This window comes from Myotis daubentonii, chromosome 1 (assembly GCF_963259705.1).
Source record: "Myotis daubentonii chromosome 1, mMyoDau2.1, whole genome shotgun sequence".
NCBI lineage: Eukaryota > Metazoa > Chordata > Mammalia > Chiroptera > Vespertilionidae > Myotis > Myotis daubentonii.
The window spans coordinates 168,575,031-168,602,782 of record NC_081840.1 but is presented as its reverse complement, the minus strand read 5'-3'; the positions used below and the strand labels follow the sequence as shown (position 1 = coordinate 168,602,782).

The window sequence follows — 27,752 nt, the reverse complement described above, 5'->3', positions numbered from 1 at the left end:
AAAACAACGGATTTTAGAAAAATGTAATTTTTTTTCTTTGGTGAGATTTCAATAGAAAACATGGGGTTCAATAACAGAGGCCGTTTCACACACATGTATTGGGCCCCTACCAGGATACCAAGCACACATGGGTCACAGAGGAGAATTGTGACTATGGAACCAGACTGCAGTCCAGTAAGTGCAGGGCTCACCAACATCATTGATTAGATGTAGACAACTCATTTTAAGCTGCTTCTTTAGCGGTTCTCAGCATCCATCCTCTCTGAGCCAGGCCACTATTCTGAACAAGGCAAGCTGCTGAGAGGTCCTCTAAGGCGTAGGAAATGTTAGGATTTCAGACTGGGTCTGAAATGGCCTCAGACTGGGACTCCCCTAATTAGTGTCTAATGGAAGAGATGAGGCAATAGCACATTGACGGAAAGACCAGCATGGTCCAGCTGCTTGAGAGTATTGACGCTGAGGTTATTCAACTTCTCTGGCTGATGAGTAGCTATTACTTGTGACAGGAGCCTGAGCAGTCAGCCAGCCCCCAACCAGTCCGTTGCCACCCGGACACATATGTTGTGTCATGGTGCCTGGCTCCGCTGTGCCTGCAGCTCGGCAGGCTCTTGAGGGACCCCAGTAGCTGCACAGATCCACCCAGCCCAGAACCACATGCTCCTCTTGGACCTCCTCCTACAGCACTTCACACTCCATTCTGGATAAGAAGCTGGCCATGTGGAAATGAAGACGCATAAGAAAAGAGAGGGTTAATTGCACTTTCTTTTGCTTTAGCAGCCAACTATAATGAGCTTATGTTGATCATGTTCATGCTCAGTGTCTAGTTAGCATAATAGAGAAAGCTGATGTTCCCAGTGAACCTGGCACCTGACAAATTCTAAAGCTAAAATGATGTTTGTTTATAAGCCATTAAAAGAAAAGAAACATAATTAGAAATCTTTGAGATTACAGTCATGCCAATCAATCAGTTCTAGCTTCTTTCCAGTAGACCCTAATTACCTCATCAAGACGTCTAAAGAGCAATCGATAGTAATTATCTGATTACTATAGATCTTCATTATGTCCAAATTATCTCCCTGGGATGTCTGAAAAAAGATGCATTGTATTCCGGGAGGTAATTGTACCCAACAATGTATAATCCACACTCCATTCCTACAATCAACATAGATTGCAGAGGATATAGAGAGCATTGTCAGTTTTCTTGGCAGGAAGGACAATCAGGAAAAAAAAAACACACCCTAAATTGCCTATTGGCCATGACCTTGAAGTCAAGAAATCTAATGCCACGTTTTAAGCACAAAGTCTGGGCTGGCATCAGCCCAAGACTCAGTCCTTGGCTTTGGCATTGACCTCCAGTCATGGTAAAGAGTTCTTCTTAGCATAGAAAAGGACTGGGCCAGCTTGAGTCCTTTTTAGAGAGAAAGTCCCAAGTAAAGTGCCATTTTATTACATTTTTAATTTAATTTTTGTAGTTACTTCTTTCTAAAAAAATGACAGTTGATATTGAATATTATATTAGTTTCAGGTGTACAGCATAGTGGCTAGACATTCATATAATTTACAAAGGGATTCTCCCTCCCCCCCATAAGTCTAGTACCTTCCTGGCACCATACATAGTTGTTAAACTAGTGTTGACTATATTCCCTATGCTATAAAGAAAGTGCCATTTTAGACAATGAGACCAGAAAACACACACTTTCCATATTCCTAAGCTCTCCATCTCTCCACCAACCAGGAATGACACTATACTGCTGCCCAGGGCTGGAGGAACCTGCCTTTTCTCCCCTTCAATTGGATGTGAACCCCAGTGAACGACAGACTGCCCATCGTGCTTAGAGCATCCATGCTCAGAGCAGAGGTCTCTAAACATATGTGATTGCCTATGCCTATCAGCCCAAAATCCTGAGCATGCATTTTTTGAGCGTTATGTTTATTTATAAATCATATACCTATATTAGCATCAACATGTTAATCTATACTAATAAAAGCATAATATGCTAATGAGACTGGGCAGCCAAACGACCTTCCAGACATCCTTCCAGATGACCTTCCAGACAAAGCCGGGGCTGGGAGGGCCGAGGCCTTTGCACAAATTTCGTGCATCAGGCCTCTAGTATATTATAAAAGCACAAACAAAGGCAAACACAGATAATTTATGCTGTTTTCCCCCCTGGGGTGTGCAAACTCCATTTTGGAGATTGCTGGCTTAGTCAGCTGTTCTTTCACTCATACCTTTGGGAGAAATCAGCCCAGGTGTAAATGACTCAGTTAAAAGGATTCCTACGAAACTGAAATTAAATGTGTGTGTGTGTGTGTGTGTGTGTGTGTGTGTTTCTTTTCCCCCTAAAAAGTAACAACTGGTATCATCACACTCAGGATGTTCAACCTCAAGGAAACAACAAAATAAAGGAAAAGACGATAACTAAAGCACAAATTAAATATATTAAAGTGGAAATTAAAGATATTATAATTAATAAATAAAACAACTCCTTGACAACTAAAATAACCTAAAACCATACATGAGTTGGAGATGACTTGCCACAGACAGCAAATCCCATATATGTTTGAGTCGGAAGACAGAAGAAGCAAGCCCCCTTGATGGGCTAATCAGGCTTTTACTCCATATTGTTATGGTTTAAGTATTAGAATTTCAGATATTTTATAGCCGATCCCACTTAAAATACTGTAACTTGTATTTCAAAAAGCTTGATTTCCGAAATTCCTTCTGCATGAAATTTTGGTTATTATACATATGACACAGATAAGTCAGAGAATATTAAAGTAACAGTTGTCTGAATCGGTAAGATACAGCGTCACAGTTCAGTGCTTTCCTTTCCTTAATCATCCTGGGCACGTTCATTCAACTTCAATGAAGCCTCATGCTCTGCCAGGAACCATGCCAGGCTCTGGGGCACACAGACAAGTAAGTCCCGGTGCGTCCCTGCCTCAAGCCACTCAGGGATCATGGTCGGGAGACTGACAGATAAATATGTAACCCCAGCATAGAGTGCCCAGCTCCAACACAGGCTACCTTTGGATCCCAACCATTAGGATATCCCATACTCCTTAAAGGAGAATCAGAACAAAATATATGTAAGGTCAAAAGATTTAGGAAGACTTAAGAAAAATCTCATGACCTTGGAAAGAAATGCGGTAATAGGAATCAGGATCATCTAGGCTCTTTATTCTCAGAAATATCAATGCCACCTTCCTTGGCCAAGGTTGTCCTCCCTCCTGGCAGCACCCCACCTCAGCGCCTTGCTTGGCTCTGGGTGACTCTACCTGTTGCTCTGACCTGCTCGCTCTGCTTCTGTAGGAGAGGTCACTTTCTGATTTGTCAGCTCCATTTGCACCCTCTAACTTAACTTTTAAAAGACTCTCTCAGGGGTTAGTTATCAATAGAGGTGTTGCTAGCCCATCGCTTCACAGTAACACACACTAGAAGCCCCGGAACAGTGTCACCAGGAGCAGGCCCTGTGTGTCAGAGCTTGGTTCCCATGGGCGCCTGAGCGATCCAGTGAGCTGGCTGTGTCCCCAGAGCAGGGGCCTCCCAGCACAGGCCCTGGTGGAGGGCTATATGAGGGATTGCACGGAAGGCAGGGACAAGAGATTCCACAGTAGAAACAAGCAGCTTTCACAATAACCAATTAAACCAAGACATTATCCATGTCGAGCCATTAGCCTGGGCCACTTAAGAGCCACAATAAATCCAAGCTGTTTTAAAAGGCTGGACGGACAAAGGGAGCCCTTCTGGCCTACCCCCAGCGCTCTCGCTCTCTCCCAGGCCCTGAGATGATAGGCTCTTCCCTCATTAGGGGCTGACAGAGCAAGGCCCAGGCCCGTGGGAGGAGCCCCACAGCTCCAACACTCTGGTCCCCTAACCCAGAACGTCTCTGCATTTCTGCCTGGGTTAGACCGCATCCGCCTCCACTGCCACTCTTTTTTTAAATTTCAATATATTTTTCTTGATTTCAAAGAGGAAGGGAGTGGGAGAGAGAGAGATAGAAACATCAATGAAGAGAGAGAATCATTGATCGGCTGCCTCCTGCACGCCCCACACTGGGGATGAAGCCCACAAGCCGGGCATGTGCCCTTGACTGGAATAGAACGCAGGACCCTTCAGTCCGCAGCCTGATGCTCTATCCACGGAGCCAAACCAGCTAGGGCTCCACTGCCACCCTTGTTCTTCCTCCCCCTCCGGGTCCTTCCCAGCCCCGGCCAGTTTCCCTGAGTGCCCATGAGAGCCCCAGGCGACAGAGCTGCTTACCCTGAGATTCATGAAGCCGGTACTTAAGAACATGACCACTTTGCCTGAGCGCAGGGCAGTGACTTGATGCCAGAAACCCTGTGAGGTGCTGGGGCCCTGGCTCTGTCCTCCACACTGTGTGCTCACACTTATCCCCTGACCACCGTCCCCTGCCAGGAATTGCCTCCTGTCTCGCATCAGCATCACTGCTCTGAATTGTGTCGCCTCCTCTCCCTTGAAGGCACTTGTCTTAGCTTCCAGTTTCTCAAGAGATGAACGTCCTACCTCTGGGTATCTGGTCTTTAGCTTCCTTCTATGTCTGGGTCTTGTTTTCCCTCTCACATCTCTCCTACCACTCCTTTCCCTTTCTTATTAGAAATCTTATCGGGAGAGAAAGGAAGACGCCGATGATGAAGGTTAAATCTCACATTACTCATTAAAATCTCGTCTGCAAGAGAAGGCTGGAGGAGGTTAAAGTCAGGCTGTTTGTTGTGCCTTGCTTCTTTCTCGGTATTGTCTGGATGAGATCCGTCTGCACACTCTTTATTCTTGACGGAAACACAGAGCCCTGAATCAGCCGCATTCAGTGCTGCCAGGGAGCCTGGGGACAGCGCCAGGACCTGAGCAGGTGGAGGCAGCTCCTGTGGGCAAACCACCAGTAATACCACCCAGAGCTGGAGCGCAAAGGGCAGTGAATGAAACCGCGGCCAGCCTGGCACTCCGGGGGGTCTGTTTTGGTCTGACTGTACTGCTCCCTGGAGAGGAACCCACACTCCACGTCTGGTCTAGGGCTCTGGACCAAGCACCAAGGGCCGAGGTGGGCCGTTCCAGACCTGTGCCCACCTTCCCCATGCTTCTGCCATATGGACACAAAGCTCTGGGGGCACAAAGAACAAACTGGCAAACGTTTGTTCAGCATGCCACGCCTGTTAAACTCAAAAGAACAAGTTCCAAGGATTGTGCTGGCTGGTGTTTTTAAAACATCACATCTCCCATCAGATTTTATGGAACCTGCTTTGCTCCTATTCGTTCTTCCATCCCGTGTTGAAAGCTGCCCTTGTCGTTCAGGGATGAGGGGTTTCTGTCTTTGCTATGAAGCTGGCACCACGGTGGCTGTCACAGCTGTGGGCCTGCACTCTTCCAAAGCAGAGGCCAGAGAGAACGCCATCCTTCCCTCCCGCTCCCCGCCAGCTTGCCAGGGTCACTGCTCTCAGCTCCCACATGCCCATCCTCCTCTGGCCTCAGGCCTCTGGCTGCAGAGCTGGCCGCGGGGACATCGGACTGTCAGCGGCCTGGCCTCCCCCACCTGGCTCTCCTCACCGCTGCTGGCATCAGGCCTGGGCATGCTACTCTCTCTCCCACTGCTCACGCTGGGGGAGCTCTGCCCTCCCCCTGAGTTTTTCTGCCCTACTTCACCCTAATAATAAGGCTGGGCTCTTGTGACCACGTGCAAACCCTTCCCAGCAAGCCACTCTGTTTCCAGGACTCTGACTGCTGCTCCCACAGCTGCCGCCGCCACGGATGCTTGGTTTAAGCTGCCCCTTCCAGCCATTTCGGTCATGGTGGCTTGTGATGCTTGTGCAACAAAATGCCAAAGGGTAGCGCTCAGGGAGGTGGGCGTGTCACTTGTCCACTTCTGCTCATACTTCTGAGGAAAGATGATTCTCATGTCTATGTATCAGGAATAAGACTTTTTAGGTTGCTCTAGAACAATGATGGCGAACCTTTTGAGCTCGGCGTGCCAGCATTTTGAAAAACCCTAACTTAACTCTGGTGCCGTGTCACATATAGACATTTTTTGATATTTGCAACCATAGTAAAACAAAGACTTATATTTTTGATATTTATTTTATATATTTACAGTGGGGCCTTGACTTACAAGTTTAATTCGTTCCGAGACCGAGTTTGTTAAGGAGCTCATTAAGGAGCTCGTTAACTCAAATTACTCTATCAACTCAATGCAAAAAATCAGCCGAGAGACAGCTGGTATCTCAAAAAACTCGTTAGTTGGGACACTTGTAAGTCAAGGCCCCACTGTAAATGCCATTTAACAAAGAAAAATCAACCAAAAAAATGAGTTCGCGTGTCAGAGGTTCGCCATCACTGCTCTAGAATTTCTGAAGTCATCTTGTGTTTCTTTTCACCCTCAGCACATCATTTTTAAGTTTCTGAATTAATTTTCTGTTTCCGCAGTAAGAAATCGCCATACCCTTAGAGCCTTGGAAAAACATGCATTTATCACCTTCCTTTCTGCAGGTTAGTCTGACCCAGATTCCCACGGAGCTAAAGCCATGGTGTTGGAGGGCAGCCTGCTTTCCTGGAGGCCCTAGGGGAGAGCCCTACCAGGTCCCTGCGCCATGTAAGGGGACACGTCACAGCGCCTGAGCACTGTGTGTAGATATCTTTGCCTGATATGAGCACTGAAGAGATGCCTGCCCACCACAACTTCCATTTTATCTTCCCTCTTTTCTGTATCTCTTAAAAAATGTATTCAAAATGGCAGGCCATTTCTAGAATGTACGCTAGGGCGAGGGCCAGGGCCAAGTCTCATGAGAAGATGACAAAGGTGAGTACATTTGGAGGCACCGAATGATCCATGCCTCTGAACGGCTGACCCACCAGCCTGCTACCAAACCTGGAAGTCATTCCACAATTAGATCGCAATTAGAGTTATATTTTCATCGAGCCATTGTCTTCGAAACGCCAGTATAATCGAACTGCCCACCTAAGGATAGTTACCGTTATCCAGTGTCTATTTTGTGCCAGGAAATTGAGTGACTTTGGTCTCCTTGAATCTTCTAAGGGTCCCTGACGCCGATCAAATGACCGTCCAAAGTGGTCAAGTTCGATGACCAGAGCCACAGAGCCGAGAGTGGCAGAACCAATGAAGCCAGCCAGCCTGACGCACCCTTTCCTTCACGCCACATCCTTCCACACGCTCAGCAGGGAAAACACATTTGTAACCTTTAAGGCATTTTTTGTTGATGTTACCTAATATATGTGTTACATGTATGAATATATTCATTTCATTCCCGAGACCAGGATCCTGAAATTACATCAGGTTAGTTTTGAGGCTGTTTGAGGAAATGGAAAGAAAAGATATGGTTAATGAGGCCAATTCAATAGAGGGATGGCCTTGCCGGGGGGAGAAGAGACAGGGCCGCAGGTGCTCCGGGTTTAGTAGGGTCACGTTTTGCCACGGAGGGGGCATCAGAAGGACACCAACGACGGAGGCACCCGGAGGCAGCGCAACAATAACACCTTTTACAGGCTCCCTGACTGTCTATCCATTCAGCCCCAAAACTGAGTGTCACACAGTCCTTAACTGGATTTCCTACTTGCTTTCATTTTCAGCATTTCTCTTATTTTTTTCCTATTTTTTTAAACAAAATATGATATTTCACAGAGTTACTGTACCAAAGCTGTAGCCTAATGTAGGGCATGTGAAAAGCGGAGCAATGCAAAGAAGAGTCTTCTCATGGCAAATGACTACATGAAGAAAGCCAGCCTATATTAATACACATTTCTTTGTGTCGCATAGGCATATACATTTGCCAGAAATTCAATAACCATCACAGACGGCCCAGATCATATGCAAATAATTCCTCTTTTAGGTTCTGAACCTCGGAGTTCAGAATAAACCCCTTTATTAATGTAGAAAAAAATCTCATAAATTATGCCATTATGATAAGGGGGCAGAAATTACTTATTTCCACGTAGATGAATGTTTCTCCTGGAGTGTTTTTAAACTTATTGCAAATATAACCTTGTTCTCTATTAATTTCTGCTTTATTATCACTAGGATTTAAGTCTTTGCAAATAATGAAATGAAAAACACCAATATCCTTAATTTAATCACCTGAACAGGAGGGAAAGAGGAAAGCTGTAGTAACACCCAATACGACCTTTTCAATAGATGTGACCTCTATGGAATTGGTTCTAAACAACTCTCAGGATTCTCAGCATCTTCATCTCTTTCCAGGAACTCAACTTGCACATGGCTGTCACAGTTCTTTCGAGCACGTGAGCAGGGGAAAACAACAACCCATGTGAAAGGGGTATGAAAGAATTCATTTGTCTCCCAGCAGCCTTGCCTTTCCCTCCAGCAGTCACTGCCGGCATTCTAATTCTACATCAGTGCTTCCAAATTGCTAAATTGCAGCTTTTATGTTTCAGGTGATCATTTTTGCCCTCAGGCTTAACAAAACTCAAGGAAATTGTTATGAAAGCTGCTGAAGTGCAAGCGGTGGGTGGGAAGATAAAAGAATGCAGCAGGGTTGCTTGAAACTAATGCAGTGGTCTTGTCCCTCCAACCCCCATCCCCATGGACAATATAAGTGGAAATTCGTATTCTGGCTATGTTCAGCTCCAGAATCATCTTCTCCCAACAGCTCTCTGGACGGTGGGGTCCTTAGCCCTGAGAAGGAGAGCTCCACTGGGCTCCCCATTCTGCCTTAGGCCAGCATTCTGTGAGGGTTTCTGCAATTCAGAAAGAATCCCCAGTGCACAGCCATAACTGTAAGAAAATATCAAGTCTGGGGAGACCCACTTTGGGGCAGCATTTGCTGTGCTGGAGGTGCAGGTGGTAGACGAAGGAGAGAATTAAAGCACAAACAAGGAAGCGGGGCTCCATTTCATCAGAGCCCAGACTAGGTGCGGAGAGGCTGAAATGAAAGGTTTCAAGGGTAAAGGACAGCGGCTGAGGCTGAGGGAGCATCCCTTGGGTGGCTCAATAGGAGTTAAGTCTTTGTGAAACACAAAGGGGCTGTGCTGAAATCAGGGACTTGGAGAGAGCAGGAGAGACTTAGAAGAAGTGCTCTGTGAAATCTGATGTGTCCAGGAGGGACGAATGAGGTCTGGCCTGTGTGGCTCAGTTGGTTGGGCATCATACTGTGCACCAAAAGGTTGCCGGTTTGATTCCTGGTCCGGGCACATGTCAGGTTGTGGACTCGATCCCTGGTAGGGGGCATCAGTGTTTTTCTCTCTCTGTCCCTCTCTCTTCCTCTCTCTCTAAAAAAACAAATCAATAAAATATTTTAAAAACTATATATATGAATGATAAAGGAAAAGATTGTGGAGAATCAGGGGGAAACATAGCTTAGGGCAGATATCTTGAGATTACAATAGACTCAATTAGCAATTTATGAATTTTTAGAGCAACTCAACATCCTGGAAGTAGAAGTTGAAGGCTCGTTTGGTGGAGGTCCTCTTTAGCTATGGAAATGAGAAAAACCTGCAGCAGTTCCAGATGGTAAGACATTTCAGAGTGGGAGTGAGTTCCCTGTGGATATGGCTATGAGCAGATAAGGATTTGTGGACCAGGAGACTGCAAAAGGTTGAGGGGGTTCTTCCTTAAGAACAGAGGGAAGTTGCTTGCACCTTGTGTATAAGAGCTGGAAGGTCATGTGATTGTGGTCAGAAAGGAGCAGCTTCATAAATGGAGGCCTGGGTGTGGTTGTAATGAGGATTAAATCTAGAGTGTGTCTACACTGGTGGATAGATAATAAGGGATGATGTGAAAGCTACTAGAATAAATATGGGCAAAGGAACTGTGATTAAGTGGTGACTTTGAATCTGAGAGGATGCTGGGAATAAAATGGGTAGAAAAACAACAACACAAGGCAGGTACTACTAGCATGGGGATATACAGGGTGGGGCAGAAGTAAGTTCACAGTTGTGAGTATGGGAAACACAGAGTGTACTCTTGCATTGTTACTTATAAATTACAACCTACTTTTGCCCCACCCAGTATATTAAGGGTATTCTGCACCAAGGAACTAAAATGGGTAATGAATAACAGAGTAGCAGAAGAAATAATAACAGAACAGAGAACTAGTCCCTGAAATACAGCGGTGCCCCAGAAGTGGTCATGGGGTGTGAGAAGTATTGGCACTTTTCCCTCCTGGTCCTGTGGTTAGAGGGTGTCGTCCTGACTGTAGGGATTGTGAGAAATGTTATGTTGCAGTTAATGTGAACAGGTAAAGGGACAGGGGAGAGAATGATTTGAGGATGTAGGAAAGTTTGTCCTTAATAGGGTTGAAGTTCCAAAAAGATCGGTGAAAGTGTTTTGGATAATAGTTCTGAATCTTGGCTGCACAATGGAATTATCCAGGAAGTGCAGAAATCAAAAATACTGTACAAACAAAAACCAATACCCAGGCCAATTAGATCAGAACTTTTGGGTTGGGATCCCAGAGCAAATCTTTTTTAAAGCTCCCCACCTGGCTCCTATGTGTGTAGGATAGAGAACTACAGATTTAGGAAGAGTGTAAGTGAGAAGTGGGGGGCGGGGAGGGGGGGTAAAGAAGGAGGAGGTATTTGCAAAAGACAGTGTTTATGGATAGCAGACAATAGAGAAGTAGGGATATGGTAGAGAGACTGGTAGGGAACCCTGGCAGGCAGGGTGCCAAAAAGGCAGAACTGAGGTAATGAAGGGCCTTTTTCTGAGTTTATCGGCCCCCAGTTTCCAATTCCAGTTTGGTTGTGGCTGAACAAATTGTCTCCTTGTTAAGTTACTCAACTTAGACCGCTCACCTGTAACTAGGATTTTGGCATTTCTGCACTATTCAAAGGCCATGAGGTATAAGACGCCTTATCCATTATTCATGTTTGTTTCAGGCTAAGTGCTGGATCCCCAGATGCTGAGAATTTATAGATGTCTACTTGGAAAGCACTGACCACAACACAAACTGCTCTTGGGTTGTTTTCACGGCTTAAACCTGTGCATCAGTCTTTCTTGGTGTTGACCACTAATTAAAATAATCAAAATTACTTATAGAACTATTATTTTGTTTGCATGGATTTGTGTGTGTCTGTTGGGAAGAAAGGTCAAGAGTGCCTGAGTGTAAGAACTATGTGTGTGAATACACAATACGTGTATCAAATAGTTCAAGTATGATGTAGATCTTCTGCAACGATTTTTCTTGGAATCATTAAAAAGATTCACCTTAATCAGATCCCACGACTCCTCTACAAATACACTTTTCCCTAAGAAGAATTTAAGCCTAGGATGATTTCTATCCTGACAGAGCCTTAGAAGTATCACATTTGCAAAGAATATAAAAGAAATAACCTGAGGCTTTACACTTGAGCTGTGTGTTCACATCATTTATTCAACATCAGAAACTCCTACAGGCTCAACCATCAAAAATATATCCAGTGACTGACTCTCATTCTCTTCATGGACCCAACCTGCCACACTCAGTCTTCATGACCTAGAAATACTCTCTGGATAGAAACACCAGAAGGAAATACCCTGATTTTTCAGAAAAATTGCTTTACTTGACACATTTTTCTTCCACTTCTCGTCTTCCTTCTCTGGGCGCTCATCCTTCAGAAGCTCCTTTGAAGGCTTCCATTCGTCCTCCCTGCAAAGCCAGGGCTCCCCTTTGGTGCCTACGATCTAGGGCAGGCGTGTCAAACTCGCGGCCTGTGGGCTGCATGCCTCATTTAAACAAGGAAGTGGCCCTTTGAGAAACCCACTTTAGGATCGGAGAGTCCAGAGTGCTGCCAGAGGCCTGGGAGTGAGGCTTGGACTCTACACTCAATAGCTGTGTGACCTAGAGCAACTTACTTAACCTTTCTGTGCCTTGGATTACACTTTTTAAAAATGGGATAATGAGCCCTAACCGGTTTGGCTCAGTGGATAGAGCAGCAGCCTGGAGACTGAAGGGTCCCAGGTTTGATTCCAGTCAAGGGCATGTACCTTGGTTGTGGGTACATCCGTAGTAGGGGGTGTGCAGGAGGCAGCTGATCAATGTTTCTCTCTCATCGATGTTTCTAAATCTCTATCCCTCTCCCTTGCTTTCTGTAAAAACTCAGTAAAATATATTTTAAAAAAATAAAAATGGGATAATGCTATCTTATAGGCTGTTGTGAAGATTACGTGGGTTAATAAAAAATATTTAGAAACTTGTCCAACACATAGCAAGTTCTCAGTAATGTTTATTATTTTTATTATTTTCTCCCTCTAGTCTCCCTTGATATTACCTTTTATCACCATGAATGACAACTATCAATATACAATTGGTTCCTGAGTCTCTATCTCAGGATTTACTCTGTTCAGAGAGCCACACCCATATTTCTATGCCGTGGGCATTTTTGTCCTGATATCTAATTCCTATTTTGAACTCAATACCCCCAAAGCAAAGGCACCATATCCACACCCTGAGCTGCTACCGACCACCTGGGTTTGCTACTGACTTGAGGCAGGCTTGCGCCACGCATTCGGTGTTCGTTAGCAGGTCCTGCAAGAGCTACTTGAACAGGGCCTTCCACACCTACCCTCTTCTTCACATGCCTCTGTTGTCACCCAGGTCTTCCATGCTTTTCTTCTTAACTTGACTCTATCTTTCCACTGACAACAGACTAAGATTTTTAACATCTATTTCCAATCATGTCTTTCTTCTGTTTAAATTTCTCCAGTGAGTCCCATTGACTCAAGAAACTGAATCTCAACTCCTCTAGTGGGCAGTCACGGTTCACCCAATAAAACTCCCATCTGTCATTCTACTATGCACCAACAGAATCAGTATTCACTGTCCCCTCTGTTTCTGCATGCTATTCCCTTCACCTAGAAATCTCGTATTTTTCCCCCATTATTGCTGGTCAAACCATATTTTCTTTAGGGCCAATATAGAATGTTAGCTTCTTCTCATATTTCCTTAAAATAATATGATGCCTCCCTCTCTTGAATTTCCACAGAACTTTGCACTCATCTATGGTATTGATCACACTCTGACTTGTCTCCTAGTCCCTGGCATGCTTCCTTTATTCCTCCTTTTAGATCGCAACTTCTCCAAAGGCGCTTACTACATCCTTTACAGCTTCAAATGGGATCAAATGAATGGCAATAATGGCACCAGGTATTAAGCTTATTTATTCTGCAAAGCAGCAGGCTGTTGTCAAATGCTAACCCTCTCCCTTGCAGTCCTCATAAAAAGAATGGGAAAGCATATAAATGCAGTAGCACACAAGAGGAACATACAGTGTGAGCAATTATGCCAATTCCTTTTATAGGAAGAACACAGCTGAGATAAACATGGAAGCAGATTATTTACCAGCCACAAGTCTCCTTGCCAAATTCTCCCTTCTCAATTTTTCATTAAAGAAAATCAAGGAAGGTAAACAAAAGTAGCCCTTGGGAGGGATCAGTGTAGTGGAAACAGCTCATTTATCAGCCTGGACTTAGAGAAATGTCTCATTTTTTTAAAAAAAAAATGCATCTTTTGAGGCTGAACACTTGTGTCCACACACTGGGGTGCGCAGACACACACACACACACACACTCTGTAGGTGTGCACAGCCAACCTTTGGGGTGAAGGTGAAGAGGGCAGGTCAGGCAGGAGCCACTTACCTTCAGGGCATCCTGGGTGTCATCCAGACAGTAGACTCGGACGCTGTACTCTAGAGAGGAGCAGCAGAGTGGCCCGAAGATGGCCAGCTTCAGGCGCTTGGCGGCCCCTTTGGTGATGGACTGCCCGACCAGGGTGTAGGTGCTGAGGTTCTCTGTGAGGAGGTGGCAGGCTTCTGCATCCAGCTGAATGTAGCAGGGGGTGGTGAAGTTTTCCTCTCCCACCACCACCACATCCTGTGGGACAAGAGGGAAGGGGCCCTGGCTGAGCACGGAGGACCCTGATGCCGACCAATGGTGGTAGAGGCCGCAGGACCTCTTCTCCTGAATTTGCTTATGAATTTCCCTACTCTATTTTTTTCTTTCTCAGGCTTTATTATCCCTCTATTTCCACCTGTCTTTGTTATCTTCCTTACTTCCCTTGCCTTTACTGCTTATATTCTTTATTTAGATGCCATTCATTTAGCAAGTTTTGATTTGAGAACCTACATAAAATTCCAAAGCAAATTCATGAACTATCTTTTTTTCAGTGTAGCTGCATTTATTATGTGTTTATGAGAATTTAATGTTTTAATCTCCAAAATATTTTTGAGACGAAAAGTACTATTTTATTTTAATGCAATTATAGCAGTCATTTTTTTTTCTTTTTCCTAAAAATCTAGCGTTTGAAAATAATTAGAAAACTTAAGGAATCATGCAATTTTATTCTACCGTGTTCTTCCAAACTCACCTGCCAATTACTTTCTAAAGCAAAACAACTATTTTTCCTCAATAATTTGGCCAGCTGGACTCTACAGAAAGCACAGTATGGCCAACTCCATGCCTTTAAGACAATTTTCTGTGTTTTTTTCATGTAAGCCTTTAAATAATCTTTCCTTAGATGTTGAAAATATTTAGCAAGAAATAAAAATAAGTGGAAGTGATGAATTTTGTGAAAACAGTTACTAACTCAATCAGTTTTTTAAAAAATATGTTTTTATTGATTTCAGAGAGAGGAAGGGAGTGAGAGAGAGGGCTAGAAACATTAATGATGAGAGAGAATCATTGATAGGCTGCCTATTATATGCCCCCTACTGGGGATCGAGCCTGAAATCTAGCTATGTGCCCTGACCGGAAATCTAACCGTGACTTCCTGATTCATAGGTTGACACGCAACCACTGGGTCATACAGTTTTAAATTTATCCAAATGACACAGGCAACAGAAATTATCTGAAAGAGCAAGCATAGAATCATTAACCAAGGGTCACAGTTCCACATGCTTCCCAAAGCATCAAGGTAATAGGAAGACAATAAGGAGTGGTGGAGACTGTGGTAAAGCAGAGCAAAGGCCTGTCTAAAGAGCTGAGTCTCCACTTGGCTTCAGCCCTTTGCAGCTTTGCATAAACTTAGGGCTACTGAGCATACAGCCTTTAATTTTTCAAGAGAAACTGGAAGTTTAGATTTTTATGTGAAATCGTCCTTTTCATTAATTCAAACTTAAAGAAAATTTCATGTGGGAGAAATAAAATACATGTGCAGGTACAGCTCACCCTCTGCATTTAGGCTATTCATCTCCACAGAGGCAGGAATTATATCTACTTTGCTTCCCACTGTGTCTCAGTGGGCCTGGCTGATGGTGAGCAAATGGTTATTTGTCAAAAAAATGAAGGCATGTTTCAACGTAAATTGAGTCCCTGGGGCTGGACAAAGATATGAAAGAAGTAGCCCCCTGAGGTGGCTGTTTTTTAGTTAGGCCTTGCAACGTCATCTGAGCTCCAGGTCTTTTCATAGCACCCATGAAACTGTTTCTTCAACTGAACCTGTACCCAAAGATGAAGTTCAACCTGAATGGGAAAAGCTCACCCTCTCCAGGTGCATTCCCGCCCGAAAGGACACCTGGAAAGCAGCTGCCTTCTGTAGCAGCGTGAACACCGGCCTCGGGCATCACCTAATAACGGCATGTTACAGGAAGCCTCCTGGAGGATATGGTCAAGAATATAGATGTCCCTGTGCCCGTCCCTGTCCCAAATATAAGTGTTTGCATAAGGACTGTCCTCTTCTCTTCACATCTTTCTTTTATTAGTATTGATGTTATTCTTATTATTACTCAAATTATTATTATTCACATTACCCAGACATAGTGTAATGGTGTAGAGAATTGTGCAATTTGGGTTCAATAATTGTGGAATTTGAACTAATACTTTGGAATGTTTTTGAGATAAATTATTTAAAGCTTAATTAAATTAAAGTTAGATTTGGTTAAGTCTGGTCTTAACATAGAGGATATTCCCAGACTTCAGTCTTGGACTGGAGGTTCTCTAGCAAGGAGTGAACCCCTCAAGTGGCTGAAAGAACATGTCCATAGAAGGAAATTCCAGTTAATCCAGGGGTGCCCTGCTGCTCTTCGAAGCCCAATATGACTTTTTCCTAAAATATTATCTATAGTTTGTTCAAATGTTTCTTTCCTAAAAGGAAAGTATGATGTGAAATCACAAAATACGTAACATATAGATTGGATACGTGTCTTTGTAATGATTACACAAAAATACAAGGGTAGCTTTTTAAAAGTATTCAATTTAAAAAAATTGTTCTGTTTTTGATAAAAACATTCCTGAAATGTGTTTTTCTGAGAATAATCTAAAATGTAATTTTTAGTTGGCTATTTTCCATATAAACAACAGACCCTGTTTATTCAAGGGATAATAATGAAAATATACAAACGTTTAAAAAGGTATTAGAACTAAAACCTTCATGGGAAACATAACAAATCCTCCGACACTTTACTGCGGGTGCTAACCGAAGGGTTCTGAGGTCAAGAACAGGATTTTCTTAAGGCTCTGTCCTCCAGCACTGAGGGTGGCAACAGCCACAGAGAGGCAAGATGCCACAGGTGTGCCTCGTTCTAGTGGAGCTCAGAAGACTGTTTCTGTAAGAACCTATCACTGTCTGAGCCAGGTGCAATGTTTCTTGACCTGTAAATTTAAAATTTATATATATTCACCAAAACATATATATGCACTTTAATAGCTGATAGCTCAATTGATGTTTTTTTTTTCTTTTTAGGCAGACTAAGCTTTGAACAGAGGAAATTCATCTTAATATGCTACTGGAAGTTTGAAAATGTAGTTGAAGTTCAAATACTACCTTTATAATTATTCAAAGTGTGTATACATTTCTGGGGACACAAAGTATCCCCCAAAATGTCTACACATTTTAACAACTGATAACTCACTTAATTTTCACTCCTTTTCAGGGTTAACTGATTTAAATAATGAGTGAAGCCAGACTAAGCTTTGAACAAAGAAAATTTAAGCACTAGATATTTTTATGGGGACACATAAAAGATAAAGTTCACGGTATAAAACCGGCAACAGCTGATGAATCGAGGACACACAAATACGGAACAAAATGATGCTTGATGTTTGTGATTCCATTGCTTCGCATTATCAACAGTGCCTGGACCAGAACGGTCATCGGTTTGAAAACAGGCATTGATTAAAAATAATTTATCCATTTCTGTAGATTCTTTCCCATTTTGAAAATGAACTGTATGTTCATAAACACTGACTTTATAATCAGAGTGTATATAAAGAAGTTTCCCTTCCTGAATAGTATAGTATGTATATTCCAAAATGTGTAAGATTCCTAAGGACACTTTCCCTATGAGCTAGCTCATGCTTGACCATAATTTTCTGTGTCTACCAGTCAACAGATAAAGCATTCAATAAACAGCCTGTCTGTCTTTCCCCCTTCCTGCCTCTCTCCCCGCTTCTCCCCTCTCTTTATCCCCTTCCTCCACTTTCTCTCTCTTTCATTTTGAGTGTAAGATAAAATTCCATCCATGTTTTCTTTAAAAATAAAAGCCTTCCCATGCTTGGTCCTGCTTATCTGCATGGATTGCTCCTGAATCCCATCTTTATCCCAACAGCAGCTCACCTCCCACTGCCCCTGTGCTGCCTGGTTCTTGAGCTGTATCTTCCAGTCCTCGGTGTTGGGATCTGCGCAGTGATGCATAGTGAGGATGACTGGGCGGGTCAGCAGGGCTCCCGGAGGCCCACAGCTCACCACAGGGGTCAGGAGTGTCTGAGTGTCTTCCATGGGTGGCCTAGGAGAGCAGAGAACAGCATCAGTGACATTTCCATAGCATTCATGTGTATGTACTCTGAGATTTCAGATCTAAAATTGAACAGTTTTTTTTTTTTTTGGAGCTTTTTTTTTTTTGAGGGGGGGAAACGGGAGTTAAGGCAGAACCAAATTGGAAGACATGCTCTTTATACTGAGACTTTGATCTTGCAAGACTGGAGGTCTTTATGATAACAGTGGGGCTGCCAGCATCCCTTTGATCCCCTTCCCTCAGATACAGGTCTGCCTTTGGTGACTTCCTTTGAAATTCATGTACAGATAATTTCAGGATGGAATGAGAAGAAACAGTACTTATGAGGTTACATAACGATGCTTTCTGGTAACACTTGCCATTGGTCTCACAGGGTTTTAAGTACTTTCGTGTTTTGGGGACCTAACTTGAAAAAATACTTCAAAAATATCACTTAAAAACAAGGACACCCTAGAGCTAAACTTCCTCCAAATGATTTTCGGGAATAATTTAAGCTAGTACAGTAAATTCATTCTTTCAAAAGTGACCAGACAGACTCTAGAATTGTATTTCTACAGTAATTTAAAATGAAATCTCTCTCCTTGTATACTTCATATTATGAGAGCCTAAATGGAAAAAAAAAAAAAAACCAAACCCTTAAAGATCCAAAATCTTTATTTCACATCTCTCTTTTTAATTGCCTTAAATCTTTTCTCCGACAAGATTGTAATCAACAAACAAATGGATAAATTAACCCAAGTTATCAGTTGGCATGTGAAGATGTAGTCCCAAGATGTTGAGTGGATTGCCCAAAGTCTCACAACTAACAGCTCTATCGCTGGGACTAAGACCAATCAATGTCTTCTCAACAACAGTTCTCAGTATTACTCTGTCAGGTAATGTGGCTTAAGGAATCATTGACTCGTATAATTTTAGAGGAGGAAGGGCCCTTGGGATCAATAAGTACCATCTTCTGTCCAAAGCAGGAGCCTCTCTATAATATGCTGACATGTGGTTTTTAGTTTTGCAAATTTTTTTCATCCATTGATTTTAGAGAAAGAGAGGAAGGGAGGGAGGGCGGGGGAGAGGGAGAGAGAGAGAGAGAGAGAGAGAGAGAGAGAGAGAGAGAAACATCCATCTGCTACTCTACCCATCCATGCACCTATTGGTTGCCTCCTGTATACACCCCAACTAGAGATGGAACCCACAACCCTGGTGCATCAGGATGACACTACAACCAACTGAACTACCTGACCAGTGCTGGTTAGTGCTTTGACACATCAAAAATTGTAGTCCACGACTGCTGAGGCTCATTTCATCTATTACCAACTTACATATACAATGCATTCTTATTTAGAATGAACACAATCTCTCTTCCTGACACCTCTCAATAGACCCTTGACCTGCTTTCTTTCTACTGTGGCATGAAAACCTTTCAAATGTTTAGAGATTGTTACCATGTCTCTAAAAATTCTTCTGTATTTCAGAGCAAACATTCTCTCAATTCCTTAATGTTTTAAACTTCAGCTAGAAAATCATGGTTTCCCGCTCTCTCCCTATATTTCTATCTTCACTTTCATATAGATGTCTATCCGTGTTTCAATATCTTCACTAAAGTAGGTCATCTTGGAATGAATGTAATGCTCAAGTAGGCAGTACAAGGGGACTACTATTTTCTGGGTTTTGGAATATGTAGTTTTATCAATACCTCACAAATCGTTGTATTGGGTTATTCTTAATCAAGTAATTATTTATAAATATTTTTAGCATGCTTGAGTTAGATGGGAAGATGGATATAATATGGTTAAACATCTTCTGTATAAAATGAGGCAATAAAGCCCCAAGAAGGTCAGGTAATTTGTTAAACTAACCAATCTATGTATTTCTAACATGAGAGGCTCTTAGACTAAGTCTCTATAGTTATGTGTTTGCAATGATGATGGCTTTTGAACCTATGTACAGAAATTTATATTTAGCTATTTAATTCCTCCTTAGTAGATTCCAGGCAAAATTTCAGGACATCTATTTCTTAATGCTATGTCTTGCCTCCAAATATTGGCTGTCTCATCCAGTCTTTTACCCTCCATAAATCTGATATGCCTGACACTTATGTTCTCATTCCAATCACTGCTAACATTGTAATACAAGAATAGGGCAAGAGACAGAGACCTTTCCAAGGGCACCACTTGCAATGTCTCTCCGGCCTGACATCAATACTCCAAGTTCTTTAGTTCAGCCAAATATAAACCCATTAAAATGTACATTGTCTCGTTCACCTCTTTGCATTTCGTTCATGTGGATATTGCAGGGACATATCAAATTCCTTTATAATGGCCATGGGCACTTCACGTGGATTTTTCTCATCTTTACTTGTGGTTCATATATTAAATACTACATAATCTAGAAGTTAACTTATCTCTATGGTCTCATTTAACACTCAATGAGCGATAGCAGTTGTTACTATTTCTTTTTTTTAACACTGATGGAAGAGAATTCTCCATGGAGCGCTCATGTTTTTTGCAAGTTCCTATCTTCACAAAGCAGTTGCATAGCACACACCTTGGAAGATAAGACAGTGCTTAGCTCTGGAGTAAATGGTAGACATGCCTACTTCTCATGATAAAAGTCTCAGGTTCCCTAGGCCCAGGAGTCCTTTCCCTGAGAGGCAACCACCGGATGTGTAGGTGTTGTTTATCCCTCTTTGCATCACTCCTGCAGAACCTGAGCTCAGGAAACTGGCACAGCAATGAGAATACTCTGGAGAGAGCTGTCCTTGTGAGTAAAGAACTGCACTTTGTCTCTGACTAGGATTCTTGTGCCATGTGTCAGCGTCTAACTGGCAGTCTACGTGGTAGCTCACAAATAAGGTTAAATCTTAGAGATTCCTTAGTTCTTGACAATTATTTTTATAAGTTCTTAGAACTCAATTAAAACTTGGCATATTTTTCCCTTAATAAAACTCGGCTGTCACTGCTTCCTCTCTCATTCTAAAATTTTACTAGCATCTCGCCAACCTATGGCTTTCCCCCTTTCCATTTAGGAAATCAAAACAGTTTTTGACTCCTTTTCATCTTTTAATATCATCTCCATTCTCACTGAATAACAACACAGTTTTATTAAATCTAAAGTTATCAAAGTACTTAAAAATGTGCTTATATTTGGACTTTAAGGTTATTGGCAGCTTAAGAATTCATTACTATCCCCTTTGCCCCTTCATTTTCATTTCCTCTTAACCTAGTTTTCCCTCCTTCCTTCCAATATGAAATGCATTCTCTTAGATCATGAGTGAAGCTTTGCTTTTATTGTGTCATAGTTAATATTACACCCTCTGCCCTGAGCTTTTTGAAATTCAACTTTTCCTACCAGAGACAGTGGAGATGGGGAAGCAATGATGGCATTTTCCTAAGCACTACTCTTACCTTTTAGTTGCAATGATACCTTGAGCATTAAACTTTTCTAAAAATATATTTTATGTAATTTAATTTTTAAATTGAATTAATTGGGGTGATATTGGTTAATAAAATTATATAGGTTTCAGGTGTACAGTTCTATAATGCATCATCTGTATATTGTGTTGTGTGTTCACCACCCAAGTCAAGTTTCCTTTTGTCACCATTTATCCCCCCCCCCCCCCCCCCGCCATATCCCCTTCTACCTCTCACAAACACTCTTTCCCTCTGGTAATCACCATGCTGTTGTATGTGTCGATGGAGCATTAAACTTTTAAGGAAGGAAACTAAAGTAGAAACCATTTCGGGTGGTCCTTGCAATACGATTGAGGATTGGAAACATCTGTCCCTCAGTCTGCTGTTAGCAGCAGGTGCTTGGGGCGGAAGGAGGAGGGGTTCTTCTCATCACTGAGTGGGGACAGAAGGGAGAAGACTCCCTGCTGGCCCAGGGAGCTGTCAGACCTGCTCTCCCCAAGCATACCCCTGGCATGCAATATTGATGGGCGCCATCCTTAGGGGATGGATAGCAAGAAGAGGAAGGGGCAGTAGGTGTCAAAAGAATTTATTAACTCAGTGAGGTGCAAGAATGTAATGAATAGGGAAGTGGTGAAGTGAAATTCATAGCAGGGAATGAAAAACAAAGAAGGAATAATGATAGAAATCTTTTTTGTGTTTTTAAGATGAAAGTAGTGCTGAAATTGGAAGCATTTGCAAGCACTTACTGGAGTGACTTAGGGACCAACCGTTAAGATTTACCAAAGGTCAGAGTGTTTAAATTTACATTTTCTTTATTTATATAAAGAGATGATATTAAAATCCATTACACAGAAATAGTAGAAAATAAATATAAACAGGTCTGATTCACGTGTTTGCAGAGAAGGGTTTATATCTCGTGTTATGTAAGCTATTTAAGCAAACATTGAGTAAATATTCATTGCAGATGATGTGGAAATGAACACAAAGCAAAAATTAGCCGCAGAAGCAGCAATTAAGTAGAATTTCAGGAATGAGCGCCGATTAAACTTTTACAGGCTTTTCAAAGTCCAGTAATGACAATATCGTGGTAAACGCTGGGCGGGTTCTGAGGCCGCCAGCACAAAGCGGTCAGGCAGGAGTTTCCATTTCCTGTCAGAGGGCTTTTCCCATATTTGCCTGCTGTGATCCGTGAGGGGACCATCTCTTACACAGAAGTGCATCAGTTACAAAACTTTCACAAGAGCAATTGCATTTGCTGCTCATGGCACAGGTGGTTAGGATAAGGATTTACGTTACGTCTTTTTCCAGAAGAGGAAACGGAAACCCGGAGATATTAACACACCTGCCTAAGGCTGCACTAGTCACAGGCAAAGCTAGAATGCAAACAGAATCGTTTGGTTTCCTTCTCATAATGGTGTATTTGGGGTTGCTCATCTGGGTCGGGCCTTGAGAAATTTCTTTGCCTGTTTGCTACAGCAGGTTGAGAGCTGCTTATTGAAAAGAAGCTGTCTCCGTCCACCTCTGTGTGGGGCCGAGATCCCTTCTAGTAACAGGCATGTCTTTTGTCAGGTCCTCCAGGATGACAATCCAACCCTAGGCTCAGCTGCCTTTTAAAGCGGTTTCACATACAACTGGCAACTTGAAATATTTAAACTCTAGGTATCTGACAGGGAATATCTAACTCACTTGCTATCAAAAACTCAATTGAGGAAAAAAAAATATGGCCCTATCTGTTTTGGCTCAGTGGATAGAACGTCAGCCTGTGGATTGAAGGCTCCCAGGTTTGATTCTGATCAAGGGCATGTATCTCGGTTGCAGGCTTGATCCCTGTCCCTGGTCTGGGCCTTGCAGGAGGCAACCAATCCATGTGTGTCTGTCACATCGATATTTCTCTCTCTGCGTCTCTCCTTCTCCCTCAGGTGGGAATTAACAACAACAACAAAAAATTTAAAAAATACTGATGCAAGTTATTTTAAAGGGAGTGTCACCAATTCCCTAACCTAAATCTATCCCCAGATTAAGAAAGAACAGCTAAGTATTGTGCCCTGGACTGAATTACTAAATCCTTGTGCAATTATTTCACTTTGTTTATACGTGGACCTTATACCATCCACTTACCTTGAGGGGCACTAACAGAGGCAGCCCCATGAGAGTCATTGCTGCGTCTGTCATAAGGACGCTGTCCTTTGTGTTAATAAAATGTCTCCTTTAGGAGGGACCACAGACATTGGGCTTTTCCCAGGAACATGTTTTTCCTCATGGACACGTGGATCTTATAACTTGCTATGTCCCCTTCTGGAAAACTTTGAAATAGTAAACCTAAGACCTAGACCTGTTATCAGAAATAGGCTGGGAACATTTTATATTTTAACTCTTATCTGACTATCTTATCTGTTTAAATTTTATTTTTTCATCCACTTATTAAACATTTTCTTCTCCAATTGAAAAGACAGTTTTTATAAATCATCTTGAATCATTTCTTTATAAGTAGGATTTCAATAAATACACACTGCAGAGAACAGTAGGAGGATAAGACTTAAGTATATCTGGACTTGTCTTTCTTCCCCCTGTACCTTTAGTCTCTTTATAGCCATTCCTTCAAAGGGAGAATTTAGGGCGCTACTTAAAAGGAGAATACCTTGGGTTCCACTGAGAAACTGTTATAAATGTTAACTGTTATAAAGTTCCAAACTGCGTGTTAAAATGAATGTAAACTTCTTACTATATAATTACCTACATAAGAGATTTTTGGCTCACTATCCAAACACATTATTATTTATATTCAGTAAATATTTATGACTAGAGGCCCAGTGCATGAAATTTGTGCATGGGTAGGGTCCCTAGGCCTGGCCAGTGATCAGGGCTGATTGGGGCCTTCTGGCTGCTGGGCCGGGGCCTTCCTTTGTTCCACACTGCCCCCTGGTGGTCAGTGCATGTCATAGTGAGCGATGGTCGAACTCCTGAGGGGACACTTTACATATTAGCCATATATATATATATATAGATAGATAGATAGATAGATAGATAGATAGATAGATAGATAGATAGTTTTAATTGCTTCACCACTAACTTGCACCTTAAACTCTTCCTACTGGGATTTCATCCTTTAAAAAAGTACCTAAAGACTATCAGTGTACTCTAGTTGACAAATCTAATAGTTTTTAAATTATTATTCTTTCTTTATATTTTAATTTTAACAACACCTCTATCAACCATTTCCTCCATCTTGGAATTCTCTTTACATTTGATCGCCCCCCCCCCCCCAACCTCCTGCCCCATGACACAAACATTCATTCTTGCATTTAAAACATTAATTTGAGGGGCCATTATATGCTAAGGACCATGACCAATGCAAATTCTTTATCTGCCTTATCCTTTCATGTTCTATTTAGTGTCACTCATCAAACCCAAACTGTAAATAGGAATATTTCCCAGAGTTTGTTCCCCAGTTTTTTTCTTTCTGCTTCTGCATATTTCCCCTGGGAGGATCCGCTCACTGGTGACTTGCCATCTGCATCTCTAGCAGGAATCCCAGATCCCTGCACTCACACACCCTGTGCCCATTTAACTCAGAAATTGTCCTTTCTCTGCTTGAACCAGTTGCTGCTTCTGACCTCTCTCATTGTTCTCACAATTCTCACAGTGCCCAGGGCTTGGTACCTCAGTTTGTATTCTTTGTGTTTTGCATCACTTCTAACCAGTTGTGAAATACCTTTTCTTCTGAAATATACTTCACTTTCTATTCTCCAGACTTGATCTTGGCTCTGTCCCTTCTCCCCTCACACCTAGAGTATCGCCACAGCCTAATCAGGCACCCAGCCTTCCAAAGTGTCTTTCTGTTCCCTTTACCAATACATCTCACACACCATTTGCCAGATAATCTTTAAAAAGCATTGCTATTCCTGTATCACTTGGTTACTCAAAACCCTTCCATGGCCTCCTCTATAGTTTATTTAAAAAGTTCTATTTACCTTTATAGTTGAAATGTCTAAACAGATTTTTTTTTTAGTATTTTGAGAAAACTGCTAGGCAAGTAGAGAATACAAAGCAAGGGAAAAGTAATGTTCATATCTTCAATTCAAACTGTTGTTCGATAAGCGATGACAATGGGTAAAATTTCCGTCTGAGGCTCATTTTTTCAAGCTGCTACTGGAAACAAGGCAAAAGGCCCATGTGAGTGCCATTTAATTGTGGAAATTGTATCCACGGGGGGAGAAAGAAGCTTTGCAGCCCCTTCAGAGACCCATAAGGCAGGGGAGGTAGGGTTCCGGGCACAGCCTTGCAGCTCTGCTCCCTTTTGGTCAGAGACAGCGTGTGCCATCTCTGCAGCTCGTTTAGGCTGCTCGTGTGCCATTGCCATTCCGTGCTTCCTCTTAGAGCCTGTTCGGTAATGATAAGGCCCCTCTCGCCACATTCTCTATGCCACATGCAATTAGTTCAGGCTTCCCTTTAGACAGTTCACAGCAGCAGATGACCAGCTAGATGGGATCCAGCTAGAAAAACACCCAGTTCTGGATGCAATAAAGGAAATGAGAAAGAAGGAAAATGGAGAAAAATAATCCAAATTTCCCATCAATGCCTTAAAGGAACATTCAAATCTCCTAATGTTCTCAGAGTCTCCTCTGCAAGAAGTTGTCTCTCACATCATGTGAAGATAGAAGGGGCTTTAGTGAGCAACAGAAACTGGTCCAGCGCACACTAGAATAAGGAGGCTGAGGTGTGGCTTTTGTTCTGGTGAGATGGAGGACTGACGGCATGTGAGAGCGAGCCGAGAGCTTTGTGGTAAGATAACCCGGGTACGAATCCTGCTTTCTCTCAACCCTTAACTGTGAAACCTTGGTTACATGACTTCAGTTCCCCGAGCTTAGATTTTCCCTCGTTTAAGTGGAGCTCATCACAACTTGCAGAGCAGTAGGGAGGAATAAATAAAATTAGAAGGATGCTGAATAGCCTGGCTGGTGTGGCTCAATGGTTGAGCATCAACCCATGAACCAGGAGGTTCCGGTTTGATTCCTGTTCAGGCACATGACTAGGCTGCAGACTTGATCCCCAGTAGGGGGTGTGCAGGAGGCAGTCAATCAATGACTCTCTCTCATTATTGATGTTTCTATCTCCCTCCCTCTCTCTGAAACCAATAAAAACATATATATTTTTTTTAAAAAAGTATGCTGAATAAATGGTAGCTATGTTTTATATCCTAAAACACATTCTTGTCATTGTGTTTTTACAAGAGCAAACCCGTCTGATTCACAACAGAAAGAGAGGAACTTTCTCATTTATTGGAGACAGTTATCTTTTTGTGTTTGTTCCTTGATTCATGGTCTCTTGTGCCTATTTTTTTTTTAAGACCTTGAGGTTTCTCTGGCTTCATTTTGACAAACAGAGCTTCTTTGATGTACACCAAATTCAATAGAATAATCCCCTCTGCATGTAACTTCAGGTGGTAGGCATGGCAAGGAGGGATTTTGTTTCCTTTTCTTTAAGGTCAAAGGCAGAGGAACCTAAAAGCAGAAGTTTGTCACTTTATCAATTTTCTGTGTTCTCTCTCTTTCATCTAAAAGGTACAATTATCCTGGTCAGATGCCGACTAAACTATGGGAAGGGAAACCGTGGGCGGCAGGTGAGAGCACAGTCTTTCAGCTTCAGCCGGCCTCCTCTGGCTGAATCTTCAGCTAAAGACAATGCTGACCAGATGGAAAATACCTCCATGCTCCTTGGGATAAAACACCAGCCAGCACTCATTTTTGTTTAAACAAAATATCCATGTTGGCATGGCCTTGAGAGATGGCAGTACTTAGCACTAACCTTGACTCCGAACACGAGAAAGGAGAAAAACAAAGCAACAAAGGGATATTGGAGTTTGCTAATCTTCATTTCTGCTGCTGCAGGAGAAGGCCTCGGAGGGCCCATGAATGTTACTTTGCATTGGAGAATGAAAAAAATGAATATTTGATGTGAGTAAATATACGTCTTTTAGTGATTTTTCTGTTGCTCAAATTTAAGGCATGAATAATGCTCAAGGAATTTTATTATTTTCTGAGGCTAGTGTTTGTGTAGGTGAAAGCACACCACCTGGGGAAAAATGTTCTGGGTCCTACAGATTATAAATATCAGTATCTCCACCCGCGAGCATGATAAAAGAGCTTTCCGGCTACTGAAGAAGACGACTAAAAATGGATGCTTTTCTGAGGATGACAGAGGGGAAGAAGAAAGGTATAATGTGTTATAATGAGAACCCAATTCCACATTTGTCACTAATGCTTTGTATTCTGAGCTCAGGACTAAAGAGCTGATGCCTTTCCCCTTGGGAAAAACAGCAGAAATTACATATAAGGATCATTATTTCAACAACATCTTTTATTTTAAGATGTATGTACTATGGAAGCATACATTAGTCAGGCCTCTAAAGCACTATTGAATGCATGCACTTTAGGTGGGAACTAAGCAAGAAATACCAGAATTCGTTAGAGGCCAGACTGAAAATTGAATTTAGGACTTCTAAACTCCTCTTGCTATTTTCACTTAAAATAGCTGCATCTTTATGATTATGACATATTCAAAATGGAACCTTTTGGTTCAATCTAGTTTTAATCAACCCTAGCTCCATTTAGAAAGGCCCAGCGTAGAATTCATAGGAGGTAAATGTAAGAAGGAGG

General features: G+C 42.4%; 1 protein-coding gene across 2 annotated transcripts in view; it reads right to left on the bottom strand.

The window, feature by feature from the left end:
- The window catches only part of UNC5C (unc-5 netrin receptor C), a 369,634-nt gene that overhangs the window by 15,284 nt on the left and 326,598 nt on the right, over window positions 1–27,752 (bottom strand). For both annotated transcript variants that reach the window (XM_059665102.1, XM_059665093.1), the window contains 2 exons: window positions 17,515–17,683; window positions 13,602–13,835 (listed from right to left, as the gene is read on the bottom strand). In XM_059665102.1, the coding sequence (XP_059521085.1) occupies window positions 13,602–13,835; window positions 17,515–17,683 (403 nt within the window). The remainder of the gene's footprint in view (window positions 1–13,601; window positions 13,836–17,514; window positions 17,684–27,752) is intronic.